Raw genomic sequence first — 21,578 nt, 5'->3', positions numbered from 1 at the left:
TGGACCCCAGGATCCAATCTTCCTGAAATTTGAGGGATCTTTAGTGGACAGTTAGGAGTAGGTTCCCTGCAAATTTGGTGGAGTTGACTTGAAAAATGGCTGTCCCAGCTACCCAGATATATTTCCTCATAAGGTATAATTGCTGGATAAATTCAGGATTCTTTCATCTTCCTGAACTGGATTAGAAGATTTTACCCGGATTTTAGAGATATCAAATTTTTTTGGGTATCCCTGAAACCTGTATCTGGATTGTGTGTGTTTGTGTGTGTTCATGCATGCACCAACCCGAGAAATAATCCACTGGATCCAACCCTCCACCATTTAATGAAATATCAGATATGGCAGCTTGAGGAGAGGTGATATCTTCTCTCTCTTGCATGACAATCCAGTCTAAATTGAGTTCCAATAGCTGTGTCTCAATGCTGAACTAAACACTGAGAGATTCATTCCTCAATCTCATTGGCCCCAATGTGGTAAGCCTGAGCATTGCTCTCTTTGTATTTATAAAAACAATGTTGTCTTTAATTTAATCCATATGAGTACATCTTGAAATACTGACACTCCTTTTCATTTCCTAAGAAATGGAAGAGTTTCCCCTGAGGACATTGTACGCTGCTTTTATTTGGCAAATAACCACTGTCTAAAAGTTGTACTAGTGTTAGCAGATGGGGTATCTGTGATGAAAGGGACAGGAAAAGTGCCAGTAAGTGAGTCACGAAAGTGATAAACTCAATTTCTTGAATTTATGTCACTATTTTAAGGCTGTGAGTAATCACAAATTTGTTTCTTCTGGAACAAACACAGTGCAAATCCATTTTGATATAATCCTTCCTATTCTGCACACAGATACCATGATGTAAACATTTGTTTGTGATGTGTAGCAACAGAGGCCCTTTTCACACTGCTTACCTGCTGCCGCAACGACACGAAATAGCGCACAAAAACCGTGGAACATCGCGTTTTCTCGCGTGAGAAAACACAGAATTTAAGCACTGTTCAGCACAGGAGGTGAGGGAAACAGCAGAGAAACAACAAATATGGGAAAGTAGGAGTCGTCAGAGTAACTCTATTTCACTTTGAATCAATGACACCCTATCCTTTGTATTTTCATTGAGAAAGGAAGAAGATACAGCCTTTCATTTTTTGATGTTGTAACTTGGTAGACCTCCTACTCATATGTACATATTAGAACTCTGTGTGCGTTTGTGTGTGTGTGTGCATGCCACTATCTATTTTTTCCAAAAAGGATATTACAATATAAGTTTAAAAACAGCAATATTTCAGGGTACTTTACAGCTGATCTGTTTGCAGGCTGAATGTTAAGACCAAAGATTCATGCTATAGTAAAAACTTGGTTATCCAGCACTTATGGGAAGTGGGAGTTGCTGGTTAATCAAATGTGCTGGCTGCTCAAGCTTACTACTCTGCCCTGCCCCCTACACAAAGGAAAATAGAGCAACCAAACTCTGTCCCATTGAGAACACCATTGGCAACAGCCTTACACCTGGCAGGACTCATCCTCCCTCAGCCCCCAAGACCATGAACTATGTAGCAGGCAAAGAAGTGGGCAAGCTGTTCTTCATTGTTAATTATTATCCTAGTGCTCTGAATGAATTGTTTCTGGGACTTTAAAAGCATGTAAAGAAAATAATGTTGGTATTCTCAGACTACTTGGGGTCGTCCAAGCATATGTCTACATAATGAAACCAATATTTTTAAGGTACTCACGTGTTGGTGTTGGAGGTAGCAACCGTCTCCTAGGAGATCTTTTTGAATCATAACACATCTGTGACTCATCGTCTTCAAAAAAGCCATGTGGGTGATGGTAACCTTTTGGCCGTTCAAAATCTGAATCATTATAGTAATATCTGCTACGATAGTCATGTGCATGTCTGAGTTAAAGAAACAGATGGTTAAGGAAAATTACGCTAGCAAAGACATATCCGTCGCTTTTTATTTACTGGCTCCTGAAAAGCATACATGTTTCTTAATGATTTATGCTACTGCATGAAGGCCAATCAAATATTAAACAAACTAACTATTCATATATGGTTTCTGAGTGACTGATGATCATGACAAACAATAATGATCATGACAAACAACCAATTCGTTATGCAGTATTCATTTTTTTTTAACTAACTACTGCTTTTAAACTGTAAACCAATTATTAGGAATCTTGAAATCAGTGTTATTCACATATAAAGTACTGAATGGATCTCACACAAATAGAATAAAATTAAAAACGATAGCAGGTGTCTGTTTCAGTGTTAGACAATTAATTTTGGGGTGGACCTGTTCCACTTTGTAATCTGAAGTTCCATGACTGTCACTAGATCCAAGCAGCTGATCATCACAAGCTTCTTGAGAGCCAGTTTGGTGTAGTGGTTAAAAGCGCTGGACTCTAATCTGAAGAGCCGGGTTTAATTCCTCACTCCTCCACTTGAAGCCAGCTGGGTGACCTTGGGCTAGTCACAGTTCTCTGGAGCTCTCTCAGCTTCACCCACCTCACAGGGTGTTTTGTTGTGCGGATAATAATAACATACTTTGTAAACCATTCTGAGTGGACATTAAGTTGTCCTGAAGGGCAGTATATAAATCGAATGTTGTTGTTGTTATTATTCTCCAGTCCCATCCACCTGCTTCCTTAAAGCACTGAACATATATACACAGTATGTGCTTTATAAATGGCCCTCATATCTACTTACGTTTGATAATCATTTTTTTATACTGTTACATGCATGCACATCGGGAAGCTAGTGTCTACTGAAGCAGCAAAGGAAGTTGCATAGGTTAAAGTAATGGTGGTGAGCAGAAGCTCAAAGAGGTCAATAAAGCAACCTGTTGAATAGAATGGTTCTATGCCATCCCTAACATTCTCTCAGAACCCACTCTTGAGGATAAAGTTGCACTGAGGCTGAGACTTATTTTCTCAAATGCAAGAGTAGTTTTTTTTCACAGCTATGCCATAAAAAAGAGGGAATCATCTTACATTTGCATATTTATCTTCCGTAATAAGCTTGTGTGCATGCATAACATTTTTAACAGGATTACTTTACATTCAGGGTGTCTTCCTTTCAAGTATACATTTGGATACACTGGATACATGACTTATTTTAAGAATTTAGGAAGAGCCACATTTGGTCAGACTAAAGGTTCATCTAGTCCAACATCATGTTTCCTACAGTGACTTACCAGATGCTCCAGAAAGTCCACAAGCCGAGACTCAGAGGCCCTTATTCTCAGTGAATAAGTAATCTTACCTGCTTCCTGTTAACATATTGTCTTCTTCATAATATTCTTCACCACTAAAATATTCCTGATCATCCAAGTAGTGATCATCATTACAGTAATCTCGAACTTCATGATCTTCTCGGCAAATTGTGGGCAGATGCCTGTCTCCTGATTCTGACCTACAGTTACGACACAGACAACTGGGGCTGCCGTTGCATTCAGATCATATTTTACTTAATGTGTTAAAAAAACAACATCGACTGATATCCTTGTAGCTGCATACCTGTGTTACTCCAGTTTCACAGATAATATTAAACTAGACATTACTACCCTCTATATATCCATCCATACAAATAGTGTCATAGTAGCAAAATGGTATCATATCTACCAGCATAAACCTCTTAAATTTAAGAATTTAGGAAGAGCCTAGCTTTTCAAATGAATGTCTTTATTTCTTTTGGAAATGCATGGTCTATCAAATCACTCAAAAACACCAGCATTTCATCTAATTTCAATCAAATTACTATTCCCATTAGAAACTCTAAAATTTGCCCTGGAAAAAGAATCTAAACATTAATGGGAAGAAATGTGCACCTATAGGAACTGCCCTTTCCAAATATCAACCTATGTGAACATTGTTGGGGAGAACTGATAGATAGAAATAGTTTATGGCAGAGGCAAAGACACCAAAACCGAACCTCCATTGCTATCAGGGAACCCGGGAAATGGGTCAGTCCTTTAAGTTAGGAGACATGGGCTGTTGCATTTCACAGAGCCAAACTACAAGTGACGCCTTACACAGGTTGGACACTTGTCAGCTTCCCTCAAGTTTTGATGGGAAATGTAGGCTCCCTGGTTTTACCGCTTGGCTCTCCATTACAGCTGTAAGACCAGGATGCCTACATTTCCCATCAAAACTTGAGGGAAGCCGACTAGTGTCCAACCTGTGTAAGACGTCACTTGTAGTTTGGCTCTCAGTCTGTCCAGTAGTATTTGATGCTTCATACCACCAGTGTCCTGTCCTTAAAAGCGACTGTGCAACTGCAGCTGCAAGCCTTCTCTGACATTGGGCACCTAACTCCTTCCACAGATTGAACTTTGGAAAAGAGGAAATGATAGCAGGAAAGCTTAGCTAGCAGAAGGGATGAAAGGGCAAGCTGGTGGAATTCACAGAATCACAGAGTCCCACCCCCTGCCCAATGCAGGATGAGCCTAAAGCATCCCTGGCAAATATTCATTCAGCCTGTTCTTGAAATGTTCTTGAAAACTGCCAGTGAAGGGGAGCTCACCACCTCCCTAGTCAGCTGATTCCACCTTTGAACTACTCTGACCGTGAAAAAGTTTTTCCTAATATCCAGCTGGTACCTTTCTGCATGTAATTTAAGCCCGTTGCTTTGAGTTCTATCCTCTGCTGCCAACTGGAACAGCTCCTTAAGTGGCTCCCTAAGACTTTAGTGGATGCCTTCCTGATATATTCAGGCAGGCCCTTTCACAAAAGCTTCAAGAATGGTGCCTGATTTAATAAGCCTGCAAGAGGCATTCATTCTGGAAGAGGTGGTCCTTCAAGTATGGACTCATATAATGACTTCTTGTTTCTGACCTGTGCTACTCTAACAGTGTCTGCTCACATGGGCTTTTTAAAAAATCACTGCAAGACTTTGCATGGTGCCTCAGGAAATCAAATGGACACTACATACTGTATGTACTTACCTAATGTAAGCTTCATAATAGCGAGATCTATCCAAGAATGGAAACAATGTGGGGGAGGAAAAGAGTGTAATTAGCATTAATGAACGGATGATAAAAGAATTTCTATAATATACCTGGTCAAGGAAGAAAAGAAGTGTATTTAATTTAAACCAAAACTCCATTTGTTAATTTAATAGAAATAAATACCAGTTTGCTTTTAATTTCTTGGATTATCTGTAGATCTGTACAGATTATTCATGTTGAATTAATCTGATCTAAATCAGGGCACAATGTCTTCTCTGACTTCACAGACCTTCATTGAGAAGCTATTACAGGTATTTACTGGTCCAGGTTCAAGAGAACTGGGAGAAATTATTTCTTTACCCAGTGAACTGTAATGTACTAAAATAAAAATTCCAACTTGTGGTTCTAGGGGTATGATACTATGTCACAATTAACCTGGAAAATAGACCAAGGCAATTGAAATAAGCATGGAGTAATGGTAAAAGGAAATAAATACAAATCCGAAGACCTATGAAAGGATTGAAAATATTTAGTTCACATATGCACACTGATGAATACAGTTGTGTACCTGTGACTGGAAGATCTTCTATGTTTTTCCTGATGATCACTTCTAGAATGTGAGCGATGCCCCATTTCAGTCATATTCTCATGGCTTCCAGTGCCCATATGTCTTCCATTCATCACTTTGGACATGTTGGCATTATTGAGGTTAGCATTTGTTGAATTTGGAACTTGCTTCCCTATTGAGTTGTGATGATGATGATTATGATAGCTATGATGGTTATGAAATACAGAGTTTCCTGCTGAAGGATGTACATTTTTCTCAGTAGTCTCACTTGCAGATGGAATAGATGGTCTTTGGACATGTAGGGGGCGGTGTGTGGTATTGATCTGTTGAAATGAATCTCTTGTATCATTGGGGACATGGTTTACATGATTTCCAAACAGGGCGCCATTTCTCTGTAATGTACAAGTTAATAGTCACTTAATATAATAATTTACTAAACCCCAGCTTGATTCTCTATATATGAAAACTCTTTTGTGGTGTATCTAGGGTGCCTGTGGCCAAGCTGTAACTCAGTAATAATACCCTGTTTTAAAATAGGCTGTTCTATATTGACATGAGGATGCCCATGATCATGGCAGCTATATCACAATGCCAAACTGCTACATCTACTAACTATGCCAAAGAGTGATTATTGTATAAATAACTACCAACCACTGTGCCATACATTCCTACATTATAGTATAGTATGTTCAGGTGACAGCAGAGCATTCTAGTCTAGAGGTGGGCATGGACCAGGAAAACCCCACGGACCACTGGCCCATGGTCTGTCGATTTTCACGGACCACGGACATTTCACGGACCAGCCCCTTTCATGGATCGGTTCGTCGGTCCATGGTCCGTCACTTCCAGCAGCCCTGGCTCTGCCCCTTCAAACCCAGAGAGCCCAAACTCACAGAGAATCTTCAGCAACCTCTCCTTCAGCAACCCTCCAAGTTTGGTCAAGATTGCATTTCGGACGTCCAAGTTACAGACCCCCAAAGCGGCTGTCCCCAGGAAACTTCCAGTACTAGAGTCACAAATGCCAATTGACTGACTTGCATTGGCTAGCGGCACCAAAAAGTTGCAGTGAGGCAAAATCAAATAGAAAAGGGTAGGGTAAGAGCCCCCTCACTCACCACACAGACACCTTCTCAGCCATTACGTAGGGAATTCATTCTTGCTCTTTGCTCGCATAGAGAAGAACGGGAGCTCTCTGGTTGGCAGGCAGAACTGCCTATCAAGGTTTTGAGGGCTAAGATTGGCTGCAGAACATCCACCCCTCCCTTGTAGAATGAGAGCTCTCTGGTTGGCAGGCAGAGTTTGGCTGCAGAACGTCCACTTCTCTGTTGCCTAGGGAATTCATTCTTGCTCCTTGCTCCATAGAGCAGAATAGGAGCTCTCTGCTCAGCAGGCAGAGCTGCCTATTAAGTTTTTAAGGGCTACAAAAGATCTGTGGACATCCTCTCCATTGCCTAGGGAATTGATAGATCAGCACCAGGATGTTTAGACTCATGGACCAACGGACTGGCCCAAACAGATTAAAATTCATGAAAAAGGTGAGCCCCATGAACTGTGTGTTCATGAACCACAAACTGGGCAGGACTGTGCAAACTTTTGGTCCGTTTTCCAGACCATGCCCACCTCTATTCTAGTCCTTCAAAATAATTTCAACCAAAATGTATCTATGGCATTTCATTCACTAATTTTATAGTAAACACAAATCAGTAGCATATTTAATAGAGGGAATTTTTTCAGTGGTTCCTCCAAAGCCATTGTTACTATTAAGTCAGCACAGTGGCAACAGAGCTTCCATGTGGTGGGGTTTCCCCACATTTTTCCTCCACCTGTCATCGCAGCAGTCATTCCCCACTCACCCCCACCAGGAGGGTTTTGGTTTGTTTGTTTTTAAATATTGGTAATTGACATACTGACATTGCTGGGGAATGGCCAGAAACAGGGAATTGTGCCAGTGTTGGGTGGGGAGCAGGACATTTCCAGGTTTTCCCATCCACATGGCAGCCAAACTAGCTTTGCTGTTCACTTTCCAACAAGATCATGGCAAAGCAGGTTTCAGATATCAGATGTACATTATGGACACATCCACTTCCCACATTAGCAATGTTCAGTTGTGCCCTAAATCTGTCTTTTCACAAAACATTTGAGAAATTTTAGATACAGTCCCTGTACTTGTTTAATGTCGTTTTACACAGACTATAGCAAATCACAGACTATTTGTTGAATTTAATTCACCCTTTTTAAAACCTTGTCATTTTTTTACACTTAAAAAGAATTCTTTTGTAATAAAAATGGGTGTAGGAAAGATCTCATAATTAAATTCCATCTTGATTAAAGTATTGTTTCCTTCCCAATTTTTTTTGTTGTATTAAGATGCAATCATCTTATATCTCCTTGGATAGTTAGCATAAACTAATTTTATGCAACGTGAGAGGTAGATGGCATAAACATCTCTTTCCTAAATATTAAAATTGTTTCATTATCTCATTCAGAAACAGTCCACAAAATGAAGCATCTCTTGAAACAATCTCACACATAATGTAGCATAAAAAATATAGTTAACATAAAGTTATAAATGCAGAAATTGAAGAGAACCAAACAGTCATTTGCTATTTACTTTATATATTTCCTCTTCTTCATGCTGATTTTGCTCAGGTTCATCTTCTTGCAAATCACAGGATATAGCTCGCCGGATTTCAGGACCAATATCATGAAGTGTCCTTAGTCCAGCCTACATGAGTAAACATAAATACAATGCATTAGAAATAGTGTTTCATGTTTGCATCTTCTGAGTGCCTGCACAGAAGACCACTCAATGAACAATATTGTTCAGGAAAGTACAACCCTGTTTTCTCTCTCTGATTCAGCACTGTTAAGCAATTGCTGTTAAGGCTGCTTCCCTGTATAGCTTCTCCTTTATTCCAATACTTCCTTGCCTCATTTAACTTCAAAAGATTTAAAGAACAAACTAGATTATATACTTGAGATCAGTGATCAGGATTTTGCCTAGATTTTACTGGATTTCTAGGGTATGAGCTTTTGAGAAATCTAGTTGGTCTCTAAGGTGCTGCTGGACCCAAATCTTGCTTGATCAACACAGCTACCCGCATGAAACTCTTGATTTTAAAAGTTAATGATCTCCATGAGTTTGGGAAAGGAAGTCTTTATCCCTTCTTCCCCACTCTCTTCCAGATTAAACCCCGCCCCTCAGACACAAACTGCTGTTGGGAGAATAACAGATAATCTATATGATATATATTGCTTCTTTCAAGAATGCAAATTATAAGCTTTCTTCTACATCACAACCTTTTCGTGCTGCTGAAGGATTCCTTTTTCACAACCAGGTACAACTGGAAATAACCAATAAACACCGTGCTGTAATCTGGCAATTAACAATGCAAAGTTTACTCTTACAATACTTAACAAATTAAAATAAGGCATGTACAGGCAGATATACAATCAAATGAAAGACTTTCTCAATATACAGGAAACTTTCTTCCCACTGTTTCAGTCTTTCATCTTCTGTAATGCTGTTAATGAACTTTGCATTGTTAATTGCCAGTTTACAGCACAGTGTTTACTCATTTTCTCTGTATTTACAGTGTGGTCCAGCTGTACTTTTTTTTTTTTTTACAACTGGAAATAAAACAGGTACCACTTAAAACAGTGCTATTTTAAGGATGCCAACAGGCCTGGTGAAAACTGTTCTGTCCCTAAATAGAGCCTTCGTATGTAGAAATGGGCAGCTGAAGCTTATCATTGAATGGAGGTAAATAATATCACCTGGAAAATAGCAGTTATTAAGCCTCTCTTACAGGACAACTGTGACTTTAAATTTGCTGATTCCAGCTGCTCATTATTTCCCAGTCACTCCAAGCTTAATTAAATATTTTCTGTTAGCTTAAAGTCTTGGTTTCGCAGCATTTCTGAATGGCTCCTTATAATTCTTCTTTTCTGGGGCAGGGAAGGGAAGACTTAAATTACTGCTTTTCTTTGGCTGTGAGGATATTGCTCATTTTTTAATTATTGTTACTGTGCAATCATAAAATTATGATCATAAACAGAAAGCACTTCAAATAAAAGAAGCTATGAAGACTTTCTGCTTTGCTGGAAAAAGAATTGATTAAGGACCAATTCACGGATGCTATGGTATTGACACCCCTAGTGAATAGAAATAAATAATGAGGCTAAGAAGGGGCCTGTTTTAAGGCAACAGAAGAAAGGAAGAAACAATTTAAACAAGCAGTAGCCCTGGGAAGCCTCAATTGAGCTTTGTCAGTTCATAAAAGGCTGGCTGGCAGGCAATGAAATTGCATTTTAAGTGAAAAAAATGGCCACAAATCAGCTCAGAAAGAAAGAAAGACAGAAACAGCACGCACACAAAATAGAATGCAATGGACTGATGACATTATCCAGTTCATCCCCCCAGCTGTTGTTGTTACTAACTTTGTGGGAGGCAACGCAGCAGAACCTGATCACAGACTTCCTGCATATAGTTAGACCACGATTTGATTTCAGTTGAAAAACAGTATGTCCCATTATCCAAAATAATGGATATGTTATCTTACTCATCAAAGGTTTCTAGTTCTATGTCTAGCGATGCTCAGAGCAGGTAACAATAATAGAAAAGCATACAAGAATATAAAAATAATCATATATAAACAGCAATCAATAAATATAAAATATACAATATAACTGGAAATACCAAGCCAAGTATAGCATTCAAGAGACAGACCAGTCAAAATACTGCAGAGGCCAGACAGCACAGATAAGTGAGCAAAAATCTGTCAGATCTAGACAGTAAATGCTGGGTGGAACAGAACAGGAGAGGCCAGCAGGGCAGTTCGCTATTGCCTCAGCCATAGGCCTGGCAGAACATGTCTGTCTTACATGCCCAGCAGAACTGCAACAGATCCTGCAGGGCCTGGATCTCCACTGGGAGAGGTTCCACCAGCTTGACACCAGAGCTGAGAAGGTTCTGGCTCTAGTTGAGGCCAGGCGAACATCCTTTGGACTGGGGACCACCAGCACATGTTTATTAGCATAGTGTAAAGCCCTCTGAGGGACATACCAAGAGAGACGGTCCCATAGGTATGTTCGTCCCAGTCCACTAAGGCCAATCTGGCAACCATGTCGACCACTGCCATTAGATCTAATAACAGCAGCTCTGACCCACCTCGATCCATGTGCCAATGAAGATCATTTGTGAGGGCGATCAATGCTGTTTCCGTCCCATGGCTAGGGCGGAAGCTGGACTGAAATGGATCTAGAACAGAGGGGTTCCTCCAAAAATACCTGGAGCTGCTTAGTCACCACTCTCTCAATGACCTTACCCAGGAATGGAAGCTTAGAAACTAGGCAGTAATTGGCGGGATCAGTAGGATTCAGAGATGGTTTTTTCAAGAGGAGTCTCACCACTGCCTCTTTCAATGCTCCTGGGAAAATCCCGGAACTCAGAGATAAGTTGATAATATCTGCCAAGGGAACCCAGATACCATCACCACCAGTTTTCACCAGCCACGTTGTTAGATTGGTTATGAATCCATTTCTCAATTAAATTCATGTTGCTGATTTTCATAGAATCATAGAGTTGGAAAGGACCTTACAGACCATCTAGTCCAAACCCCTGCCCTATGCAGGAACAGCCTAAAGCATCCCTGACAAGTATTTGTACAGCCACTCCTTGAAGACTGCCAATGAGGGGGAACCCACCACATCCCGAAGCAGCCAATTCCAATGCTGAATTACTCTTAACGTGAAGAAGTTTTTCCTTATGTCCAGCTGGTACCTTTCCTCCATTGTTTCGAGTCCTATCCTCTATTACCAAGAGGAACAGCTCCCCTTCCCTAAGTGACAACCTTTTAAATACTTAGAGAGAGCAATCATGTCTCCTTTCAGCATTCCCAAGTCCCTCAGTCTTTCCTTGTAGGGCTTGGTCTCCAGGTCCCTGATCATCCTGGTTGCTCTCCTCTGCACCTGTTCCAATTTATCCACATCTTTTTTGAAATAAGACCTCCAGAACTGCACACAATACTCCAGGTGGGACCAATGTGGTATATAGTGAAACAATGACATCCTGTGATTTGGATGTTATGCTTTTGTTGATACACCCCAATATTGCATTTGAATTTTTTGCTGCTGCATTGCACTGACTGCTCATATATAGAATCATAGAATCGTAGAGTTGGAAGGGGCCATACAGACCATCTAGTCCAACCCTCTTGTGTTGAATGGGAATAGCTTCCCATTCAACACAAGATTTTGTTCACACAGACTGCTGTCCAGAACTGTATCTCTCATATAGTTGCATGCTTTGCATTTCTGTTACCTAGGTGAAGAACCTAGCATTTATCCATGTTAAATCACATCTTATTCAAATCTGCCCACTTCTCCTGTGTGTTCAGATTTCGATGAATTCTATCCCTATCTTCAAGGGTGTTTGCTGCTCCTTCAGGTTTGGTATAATCTGCAAATTTAATGAGTAATCCCTTCACACCCGCATCCAGATCATTTATAAAAGTATTGAAAAGCACTGGGCCCAGAACTGAGCCCTATGGCACTCCACGGGTCACCCTTTCCAATCAAACGTAATGCCATTGACGGCTATTATTTGTGTTTGGATATCCTGCCAGTTCCCTATCCATCTAACCACCCTAGAGTTCAGGCCACAGTCCTCCAGTTTACCCATCAGAACATCATGAGGAACCTTGTCAATACAGAAATCCAGATAAACTACATTGACAGCATTTCCGCGATCCAGTAAACCTGTCAATTGGTCATAGATTTTGACCTTTAACATTCTCATTGTTTGGGACCAAAATATGTGAAGGACCATCTATTCCACTGTGAACCTACCTGGATCCTAAGTTCTTCGGGTAAGGCCCTGCTTTTTTGTGTCACCACAGCTGAATGTTCAACAGACAGTAATGATCAACAAGGTCTTTTTAGATTATGGAATACTCTCCCCTATGACACACAACTAGCACCCCCCCCCCTTGCAGCTTTTAGAAAGGTAACAAAGGTTACTTTTTCACAAGGTTGCTAACTCTGGATTGGAAAATGCTTGGAGATTTGGGGGTGGATCTTGTAGAAGGTGGGATTTGTGGCAGGACCTCAGCGGGCTGTAATGCCATAGATTCCACCCTCCAAAATAGCCATTTTCTCCAGGGAAACTAATCTCTGTCATCTGGAGAGCAGTTATAATTCCAGTTAATCACCACCACCACCCCTGAAAATGGCAAGCTTGACTCTTCCAGCAAACATTTGATTTAGGTGAGAGCAGAGTTCCACCTTTCTAATTATATTGAAGCCACTCTGCTTAGAATGGCACTGAGAGTTTTATGCTAGGATTGTGTAGACACAGCTTCAAATTCCCACTCAACCGTGAACCTTTGGCCAGTTTCTCAGCCTAAATTACCTGACAAGATTGTCGTGAATGGAGGAGGAAAAATCCTGTATACCACCATGAGCTTGTTGGTGAGATAAAAGTGCAATAGGGAGGCTGGCTCTGTTAAAATAATTGTTTTAAGAACTTTTCTGGAAGCTAGTTTGTTCTTTTTAATATGTTCTCTTGCTGCCTTCCTGACTGCCAAGTTCAATGCCTGGAATTTAATTTTTTAAAACATACACACATTATAACAGGAGGATTTGAGTCCAGTGGCGCCTTAGAGACCAATAAGATTTTCAGAATATAAGCTTTCAAGAGTCAGAATCCCGTCTTCAGACGCAGTATTTTATTGTTGCCTAGATGGTAACTTTTATATGTTATACCCTTTATTATAATAGAGGGACAGAAGTATTTTATGGTGACTGATGCACAATTTATCGAAGTCCGCTGTTTGATCTTCTGATGTAATAATATTGTTTTGCATTTTCTCCTCATGTTTTGTCAAATGGGCCTACTTAATTTTTGGTTTTGACCTGAGTTGGAAAACAATATTTTTTACACTTTCATAAAATGTACAACAAAATGGAAAACTGGATATGACACATGCTACCAGATTTACATGCTCTCACAGGGCGTGACACAGCTAGCACTTTTGGAAATGAGAAAGCTACTCATTGGTCATTACACAATATGTTATGCAGTTTTCCTCACCGCTGAGGTGATGAAAATGTCTCAGCACAACTAATGCAACAAGTGGAAATCTTTCATTTAGCGAAGGAAAATGGGTGCTGAATATTGGTGGGACCTAAAAATGTGCCCATGTCCACACAACATGCAAAGGTGCTTTGATTGCAATTTTTCAAAAAAGATTGTATCAGACCAGATTTGGGAAAGATCACAGCAGATAGCAGAGGAAATCCCCAAAACTTGTTGATTAGGATATGATGTCATGTGGATACTCCAGGGAGGGAAAGGGGCAAAATCTCCAGGTGAAAGCAATCTCTATCATTAATTTCTGAGATATTGGCCTTAGAATGGGAGAAGAGGGACCTTTTTAGCTCCAATTTTGAATTTGGGTTTCTACCATAGAATCACAGAAACAGAGCTGGAAGGGATCCCAAGTATTATCTATTATTATTTATTGGATTTTTTGTCCATTCTCCCCACAAGTGAGCTCAGAGTGGAGCATAACACGACAATAAACATAGAGATAAAGACAATGGTAGCAGTTACAATATTAAAACATCATAATACATAATACGTAATCTAGTCCTACCCCCTGCACAATGTAGAAAATTCACAACTAACCCCTACTTCCCTTGTGATCAATACCCAGAGGAAGGCCAAAAAAACCCTCCAGGACCCCTGGCTATTCTGGTTGGAGGAAAATTCCTTCCTGACCCCAAAGTGGTGATTGGCATTAGCCTATGCACATAAGAAAGGGCCACAAGAGCTGAACACGGGCTCATTCCTTCATGCCCTCCCTCTCATACTGAGTCATAGTATGCCAACATGCCAACAGACAGCTACCTAGCCTCTGCTTAAAAACCTCCAAAAAAGCCTACCACATCCCAGGGAAGCCTTGAAATCAGACCATTTGGCAGACTGACATCACTTTTATAAGTCTATGACTTCTACACTTACAAAGGAGTAGCCATGTTAAATCAGTTATAGCAAAATAAAACAAAAGTCCTGGGGCACCTTAAAGCTAACATTTCTTTCAATATGAGCTTTCATGAGTCACAGCATTCTTCCTCAGATATGTGGACTGACGCTTGACCCACTCGGGATGGAAATCACAATCTCTCCTCTCTATCTCAGCCCCTTCACTCTCTAAGTATTCCTTTTAAATACAATTCTGTTTGATTTCCCTCTACATTTCTGAGGAAGTGAGCTGTGACTCACATAAGCTTTTATTGAATTAAATAAGTGTTTAAGGTACCACTGTACTTTTCTTTTATATGGCTTCTATGCCAGCTCTGGCTTACATCAGAGGGGCTTAGCTTTGTTCCAACATGGGAACGATTAATAAAACTTAAATATTCACTCTCACCAAAAGTACTGAGGATACAAGTATATATTTCACATTACAATTCATGTTAGAGACTACACTTTTTAAATTCAAACACTGAACTAGTACATAGAACCTGCAGCCCTTGAATCCTAAGGAGCATTTCATGCCACTTTCTGCTCCTTTAATAAATGTAATATGGTGGGAGAATCTCTGTATTAGAGGAAGAGTAGGAAAGAATGACAAATGACTAATATGATATCTGGTTCTGCCACAGTAAAAGGGATCAAGTACACCACAATGCACTCAGACACAACACTCAAGTTCTGAGCAAGTCATGCATTTGCATAATCCCAAGTACTGTCGCATTGTTTTTCTGTCTTTACAAGGAAGAACAATTTCTCTTAATTTGCATAGTTCACACAGTGTTCTTGAACAAAGATAAAACAAATTATAATGAGATTTGAAACTGTCTAAGGCTTGGATTGCTGCAGTGTGATGTGGCACTGGCTTCACTTAATTTCCTAATCATTAACCCTGATCGGCAGAAAACAGAAATGTTTTTTCTACCTGACTCACCAATATTTAACCTGATTTTCATCTTACATTCTATCCTTTAATTTGAAAGTATAGACAATACTGGTACTCCCTATTGATTTATACTAGGTCTACCTGCAATGCTAATAAAACGCCACAGTTTCTGTTGGGCACTCAAACTATTTCCTCACCAATTTAAACTTGTTCGTAAGTTAGCCACACATATCATAGTGCCATTATGTTTTTGTATCAGGTACTGCTAGAAAAGCAAGTTAAGGCAGCTACAAAAAAAAACGCACCCTACAGTCTTAGTGTAGCCTGCACGATAGCCACCTACCTTTACATGGCTGATCTGGCCACCTGGATTATCTGGCTATGGTAACATTGAGACTTGACTACTGTAATGCCTTGTACATAGGTCTCTCCTCTAAGTTAATTCAGAAATGCCAGTTGGTGCAGAACACTGCAACTGGTTTATTATTGGGAGCAAGAAGCAGCATGAATTTTACTCCCATTCTGCAGTTACTCCACTGGCTACCTACCAGCTACTCGACTCAATTGAAGGTATTGACTATCACATACGAAGTTCTTTACAGCCTTAGTCCAGCATATCTATGGATCTGCCTCTCTCCTTCTACCATGGCAGCTTTGCTCATCTGAACAGGACCTTCTGCAGGTGTCACTTTACAATGGGTAAAAAAAAAGCTGCCTGTACACAATGCATTTTTAGTGGTGGCCCCTATCCTGTGGAATGGCCAACCTGAAGAGGTCAGGAAAGCTCCCACTTTCCTGGCTTTCCACAAACGATGCAAAACTGAATTATTCTAGAGGACTAGGAGGGCTGTACTGTAAGGAAGTGATCTCAAAGACATGCATAGGGATTATAGAATTTACTACTATGTACTGTCTGTTGCTGTATGATCCTACTGGATAGTTGATATGTTGTTAAATGTGTCAGTCCTAGAATTGCTTATGTTCTTTTTTAGCATTTCTTCAATTCATTAGATTCTTGCTAGTTTTAAATCTTTGCATATTTGCATTTATATACCCTGTTACATTGTCTTTGAAATTGACAATACTGACTCACACTGTGTAATCTGCCTTGAGTCTCAGTGAGAAAGGCAGACTATTAATAAAACAAATAAATTTCTGCAGAGCAGGCTAATGTGGCATAGCTGCAGTTCCCATTTCCTTCAATCAGTCTTCCGATCCCCAGTGCATCTGACAGAGGCTTTCTTCCAGGACTGAATGTTGCCATGTGAAGTATCTTGTCTGCACAGTCCATGTGCTTGAAATCTTTTGTTAGTCCCTGCCTAGTCAGAGTGGATGGGGAATCGTGCGTTTTCTATGCAAATGTGAAATTACTTGGGATTATCGTGTGCCTTATGAGCCTTGCGTGTTTCAGAAGATGTATTCTGATCCTGCAGTTAAATGTTCAGAACACTGAACTGAAACTCCATGAACTCTGCAATATCGTGATACGTTTCCTTGGTACCCAAATATATATTATGCAGGTAACCAATTATGAAAATAACTAAAGTAAGAGAAGGAATGCGAGATAAAAGAGTGGGCAAGTAGTACATGCTGAGTCAGAATATGACTTTTTCATGACCAAGGGCCTTTTCACTTAATTTCTTCAGCTTGTCATAGCCATGGTAAGTCAGCCCCTGCTGAATTTCAGCTGCATCTGTATACTGATGGCATGCGCATGATTCAGCCCAGAGAAGTTTTTGATGTGTACAAATGCTCCACTACAAATGCTCAACATTTGTGTCTTGCCTGGCGGAGACCTAGTGATTATCTCAGGGGACATCAGTGGGGGCTCACTTGCAGCCTTTAATGTTGCTGGAGTATGTTCTAAATATGCCTCTGCAGACTCTGCTGGTCCTCCTGGTTCCAGATGTAGCTTACTGTGGTCCAGAGTTGCCAACTCTAGGTTTGGAAATACTGGAGATTTCGGGTTTGGGGAAGAACCTCATTCGGGTAAAATGCTATTGAGTTCACCATCAAAAGAAACTATTTTCTCCAGGAAAAAACTGTTGTCTGTACTCAGGTGATGTTGTAATTCTGGGATATCTCCAAGCCCTACCTGGAGGCTGTCAAGGAGATTCCTTGGTGGCATGACTGACCTTTCTTCCCTTCCTTCCTTTAGATCCAGCTGAGTGGCAGAACCCAGACTGAATCCTTGCCTACCAGCATCTAGTTTCATGACAGTCATCTGAACTGGGCTCATAACGAGGTGAACTTCTCATTATATGTGCAATGCAGTCCTAACTATTTATGTCCTCTTAGCCCTGAATAATGCTAAACATTTCCAGCAGAGATATTTATTATGTTTAGTGTTTCTTACTGGATAAAATACAGAATAAGAGAATTTTGGCAGTAAGTGGCAGTAAACTGTGTGTTGGAGAGTCAGACACCTGTTAGGTTTCCATGGAGACCACACCAGTTATAATTAAGTAATAACTGTGCTCAATGAATTATGTATAGTGTTCACAAGAAAAAAAATGTATTATTTCCTGAGGGCTTTAAAAAAACATAAAGCAATATATTATTTTATTCTAAATGGTAAATGCTAGATTCAAATCTATTAACAGGATGTGCACTGTAACATTAGCAACTATGTACTGAAAAGCTATTTATTTTTTATTATTTTCATTGCAATCCTCTCCGTATCTCAAACTGGGATGTTAGGTCCGCTAGATCTGTCAATATAATGCATGCATGAACAATGAGCAGCCTAATCGACAATTCAGTTCTGACAAAGCACTAACATTTAAGGTACTTAAGTACAGAAGTACATTTAAGTATATTTAAGTACAAAAGAGGGCAACCAAGATGATTAGGCGGTTGAAACACCTTTCCTGTGAGGAAAGGCCGAAGAGTCTGGGACTTTTCAGTTTAGAGATAATTCATGAGGGACATGATACAGGTTTATAAAATTATGCATCAGGTAGAGAGGGTGGGCAGAGAGAACTTTTTCTCCCTCTCCCATAGTACTAGAACTGGAGGGCATCCAATGAAGTTGATTCAGGACAGACAAAAGGAAATACTTCTTTACACAACAAGTGGTTAAGACATGGAATTCACTGCCAGAAGATACGGTGATGGCCACAGGTGCAGACAGCTTTAAAAAAGGATTAGACAGATCCATGGTGGACAGGTCTGTTAATGGCTACTAGCCATGGTGACTAAAGGGAACCTCCACATTCAGAGGCAGCAAACCTCTCCATACCAGTGCCAAGAGCCACTGCAGGGGAAGGCCCTAGCCTCTATGCCCTGTTATTCTGCCCCCCCCCCCAGCAACTGGTTGGCTACTGTATAAGACAGGATGCTGGAGTAGATGGACCACGGGTCCATCCAGCAGAACTCGTCTTATGTTCTTATAGTTTATTCTGGTGGTTCTCAGACCTGAATCTTTGTAAAAGAGGAATTCTTGTTCTCCAAGTGGGCAAAGGGGCATATAAGAACCTTCAGGTGACTCCTCCCATCTGGTCAGGAAGCAGGGCCACTTTTCATTGCCATCTTAGGGGGAGAAGGGTCCCAGAATACCAGCACCAATAGAGGACACCTTTATTCTACTTAACCATATTGGCTAATGTGGTCAACGGTGAACTTAAGGTAACTCAGACTCTTTGTAGATCAGAAATAGGACTGAAAAGTGTAGGTAAGGATTTGCTATCCTGAGAGTCTCTCTCTAGCTCCCCCACATGTTCTTAGTATCCAAAAGGTTGCTGACATACTCACTTGAGGTCAAATAAACAGGGAGAATGTCTTCTGCCTGTTGTAAGAATTTTTTTTTTAACTTAAAGCAGATTCAAGAACGTTTGGCCTGTGCCTGAGCTGTGATTACTATGTTGTGAAAGATGTACAGCTCGGTGTTGGATGACAGCCCTGCTAGCTTTGACATCTAGCAAGCTGAGGGAATGGTGACTAAGAAGTTGTTTTAATGTTGAGCTCCTTAATTCAGAATTCATGCCACAAGTCTGAAGGGGGCTCCTCTAAGCCTGGTGCTTGAGATTGTTAGTACTAAGGTCCTTACCTAGTTCCACTAGACACTAGTTCCACTAGTTAAAATACATCAAAATAATCTAAATGTCTTTCTTCTCCAGATCCTTGTCAGAAAAGCTCTCCAGTTGAAGCATTCTATTAGTGGACAGCCTCCTTGAAGCCAGCATAATGTTTAGCACCCTTTGGAGGAATTCAAACAATCTTAGCTATTCCTGCTCACCCAACAGGCAGTCAGCTGGAACAGATCCAGTTTAGGATGATATCCTTGGATCTTAGATACCTGTGACTAGGCAGTTTCTAGTATTGTGGGATTGATACTGCTTGGAGATCCAGAAACCAATTGCGTGGAGAACGTTTTTTGTCTCTTGTTTAAATTAATACAACTTACAAAGAGTTTGTTGCTGAAAGGGATATGGCAGTCTGTCTATGCAGCCAGATATACTTTCTAGCCACTACTTTAGTTGTCATCGCTCAGACATCTAATAGAATGTTGCCCAGGAAAGAATCTGCCAGGGAAAGAAATAGTTCTTCAGTCCATCTTTCACTGATGTGTACATATCTGGTTCTGAAGAGACTAGCCCCTAAGAGCACCTTGATGAATTCAAAATGAGGCATGGAATGAAGATGCAGTAGCTGCAAAATTCCACTGAAGTGCTCTTTGTATTTTTTATCACAGGAATCATTAGGACCACCTTTCTCTGCAGATAGTAGGGTACCACTGGAAGGAAGCCTTTAATGCTGCTGTAACTTCCTCCATGAGTTCAGCTCTTTTATTAGGTGATGAGTCATCTTGCCTCTGAATGCACTGGGCCACTCTGCCTTAAATGACTGCCTTAAATGCACTGGGCCACTCTGCCTTAAATTACTGAGAGAAAGGAACCATTTGAGGCTTCACTAGTCCTTGGAGGAGAGGGGGTCAATATCTGGCAGGACATGTATTGATTTTGATACAGCTTTGAAATGCATCAGCAAACATGCATTCCATGCTTACCTCTGGCTGTTCCCTTTTCACAGTAGCTTTTGCTGGCCCCAGGCAAGAGATCTCTTGCTGCAGGGCTGCTCTTGTGATCAGGAGAGCAATGAACCACAAGCTTTTCTTAGGGACTTGCCTGTCTGTCCCCAGCAGGAAAGAGACCTTAGACTTTCCTTATCTACCAAAGGAAAAATGACCCCTCTGGGTTTCAGAGCTTTTAGATTCCAGTGAGTATGAATCAGACCAGCTTTCTGAAGAAAACCCCAAATATGTACAAAACCTTGCACAATACGTACAGGTAATCTAAAGCAACTCTTGTGCTTCTTGTCATTCTTACGAGATTTTTTTCTTGGAATCTTAGAGCATGACTTACTTTCCCTTTGATTGCCCGTCTTAGTTTGCATGTAACTGCATTCAAATTTCAGAGATGACAAGGTCTCTGACACAAGGCTGAAGCCAAGAGTGCGTCTAGGATTCCTCAAAAGACTGATGAAGAAGTGCAGAATCCTTTGTCCCTGAGGCATCTCTATGGATTGGATCAGAACGTTGATCACCTGACTCCATTCCAACAATCTCATTAATCTTACACCTGCTGGTGATGATGTGATAGGCTCGTTTTTGTGGACTTTCCTTCTCATGCCCCAAGGAAAGGGAGTGTATCATTCATGCATGCCATTCTTTAAAACAAAATTAATTAAGGAAAAGGCTTGACATGGCGCACAGGTGGATCAGGCTGAAGAAGCTGTTAAGTGGCCTTGGGCTTATCTCTATGCTCTGTGAGAAAAGAAGAGAGGGAAATTGGTTGCTGCTCTGGTGCAGCTACTAGCAGGGGGTGTGTACTGAAATCTTTCCATTTTGAATCCAGGGTTTGTGAACAAACTTGTTTTATTGGCTTTTTTCAGGTGGGATGGTGCCAGTTCAGATCTAATCCACTTCCCCCCCCCCCAATTTTCATTGAGTTTTAGGCCCATTCTTTGCAATGAGGACGTCCAGACTCTTTGGGCAGCTTAACAGCACCAAAATCACACAGAATACACTCCTCCTCTAAACCATCAACCCACTGAGTTTGAGCACACACAGTAATGGGGTTCAGTGTTTATGGACCCTGAAAAATGTTTTGGGAAAGGTGCTGAGGAGAGTGTTGGACTGCTGT

General features: G+C 40.7%; 1 protein-coding gene across 3 annotated transcripts in view; it reads right to left on the bottom strand.

Moving 5' to 3' along the window:
• Positions 1-21,578, bottom strand: part of CACNA1D (calcium voltage-gated channel subunit alpha1 D) — a 365,621-nt gene that overhangs the window by 18,716 nt on the left and 325,327 nt on the right. For 2 of the 3 annotated variants that reach the window (XM_054975338.1, XM_054975339.1), the window contains 5 exons: positions 8,124-8,237; positions 5,513-5,904; positions 4,942-4,968; positions 3,261-3,410; positions 1,729-1,892 (listed from right to left, as the gene is read on the bottom strand). In XM_054975338.1, the coding sequence (XP_054831313.1) occupies positions 1,729-1,892; positions 3,261-3,410; positions 4,942-4,968; positions 5,513-5,904; positions 8,124-8,237 (847 nt within the window). The remainder of the gene's footprint in view (positions 1-1,728; positions 1,893-3,260; positions 3,411-4,941; positions 4,969-5,512; positions 5,905-8,123; positions 8,238-21,578) is intronic. The other variant, XM_054975340.1, reaches the window with a different exon arrangement.

Source organism: Eublepharis macularius, chromosome 4, assembly GCF_028583425.1.
Source record: "Eublepharis macularius isolate TG4126 chromosome 4, MPM_Emac_v1.0, whole genome shotgun sequence".
Classification (NCBI taxonomy): domain Eukaryota; kingdom Metazoa; phylum Chordata; class Lepidosauria; order Squamata; family Eublepharidae; genus Eublepharis; species Eublepharis macularius.
The sequence above is the reverse complement of the archived record's forward strand: the minus strand, read 5'-3'. Positions and strand labels throughout refer to the sequence as shown.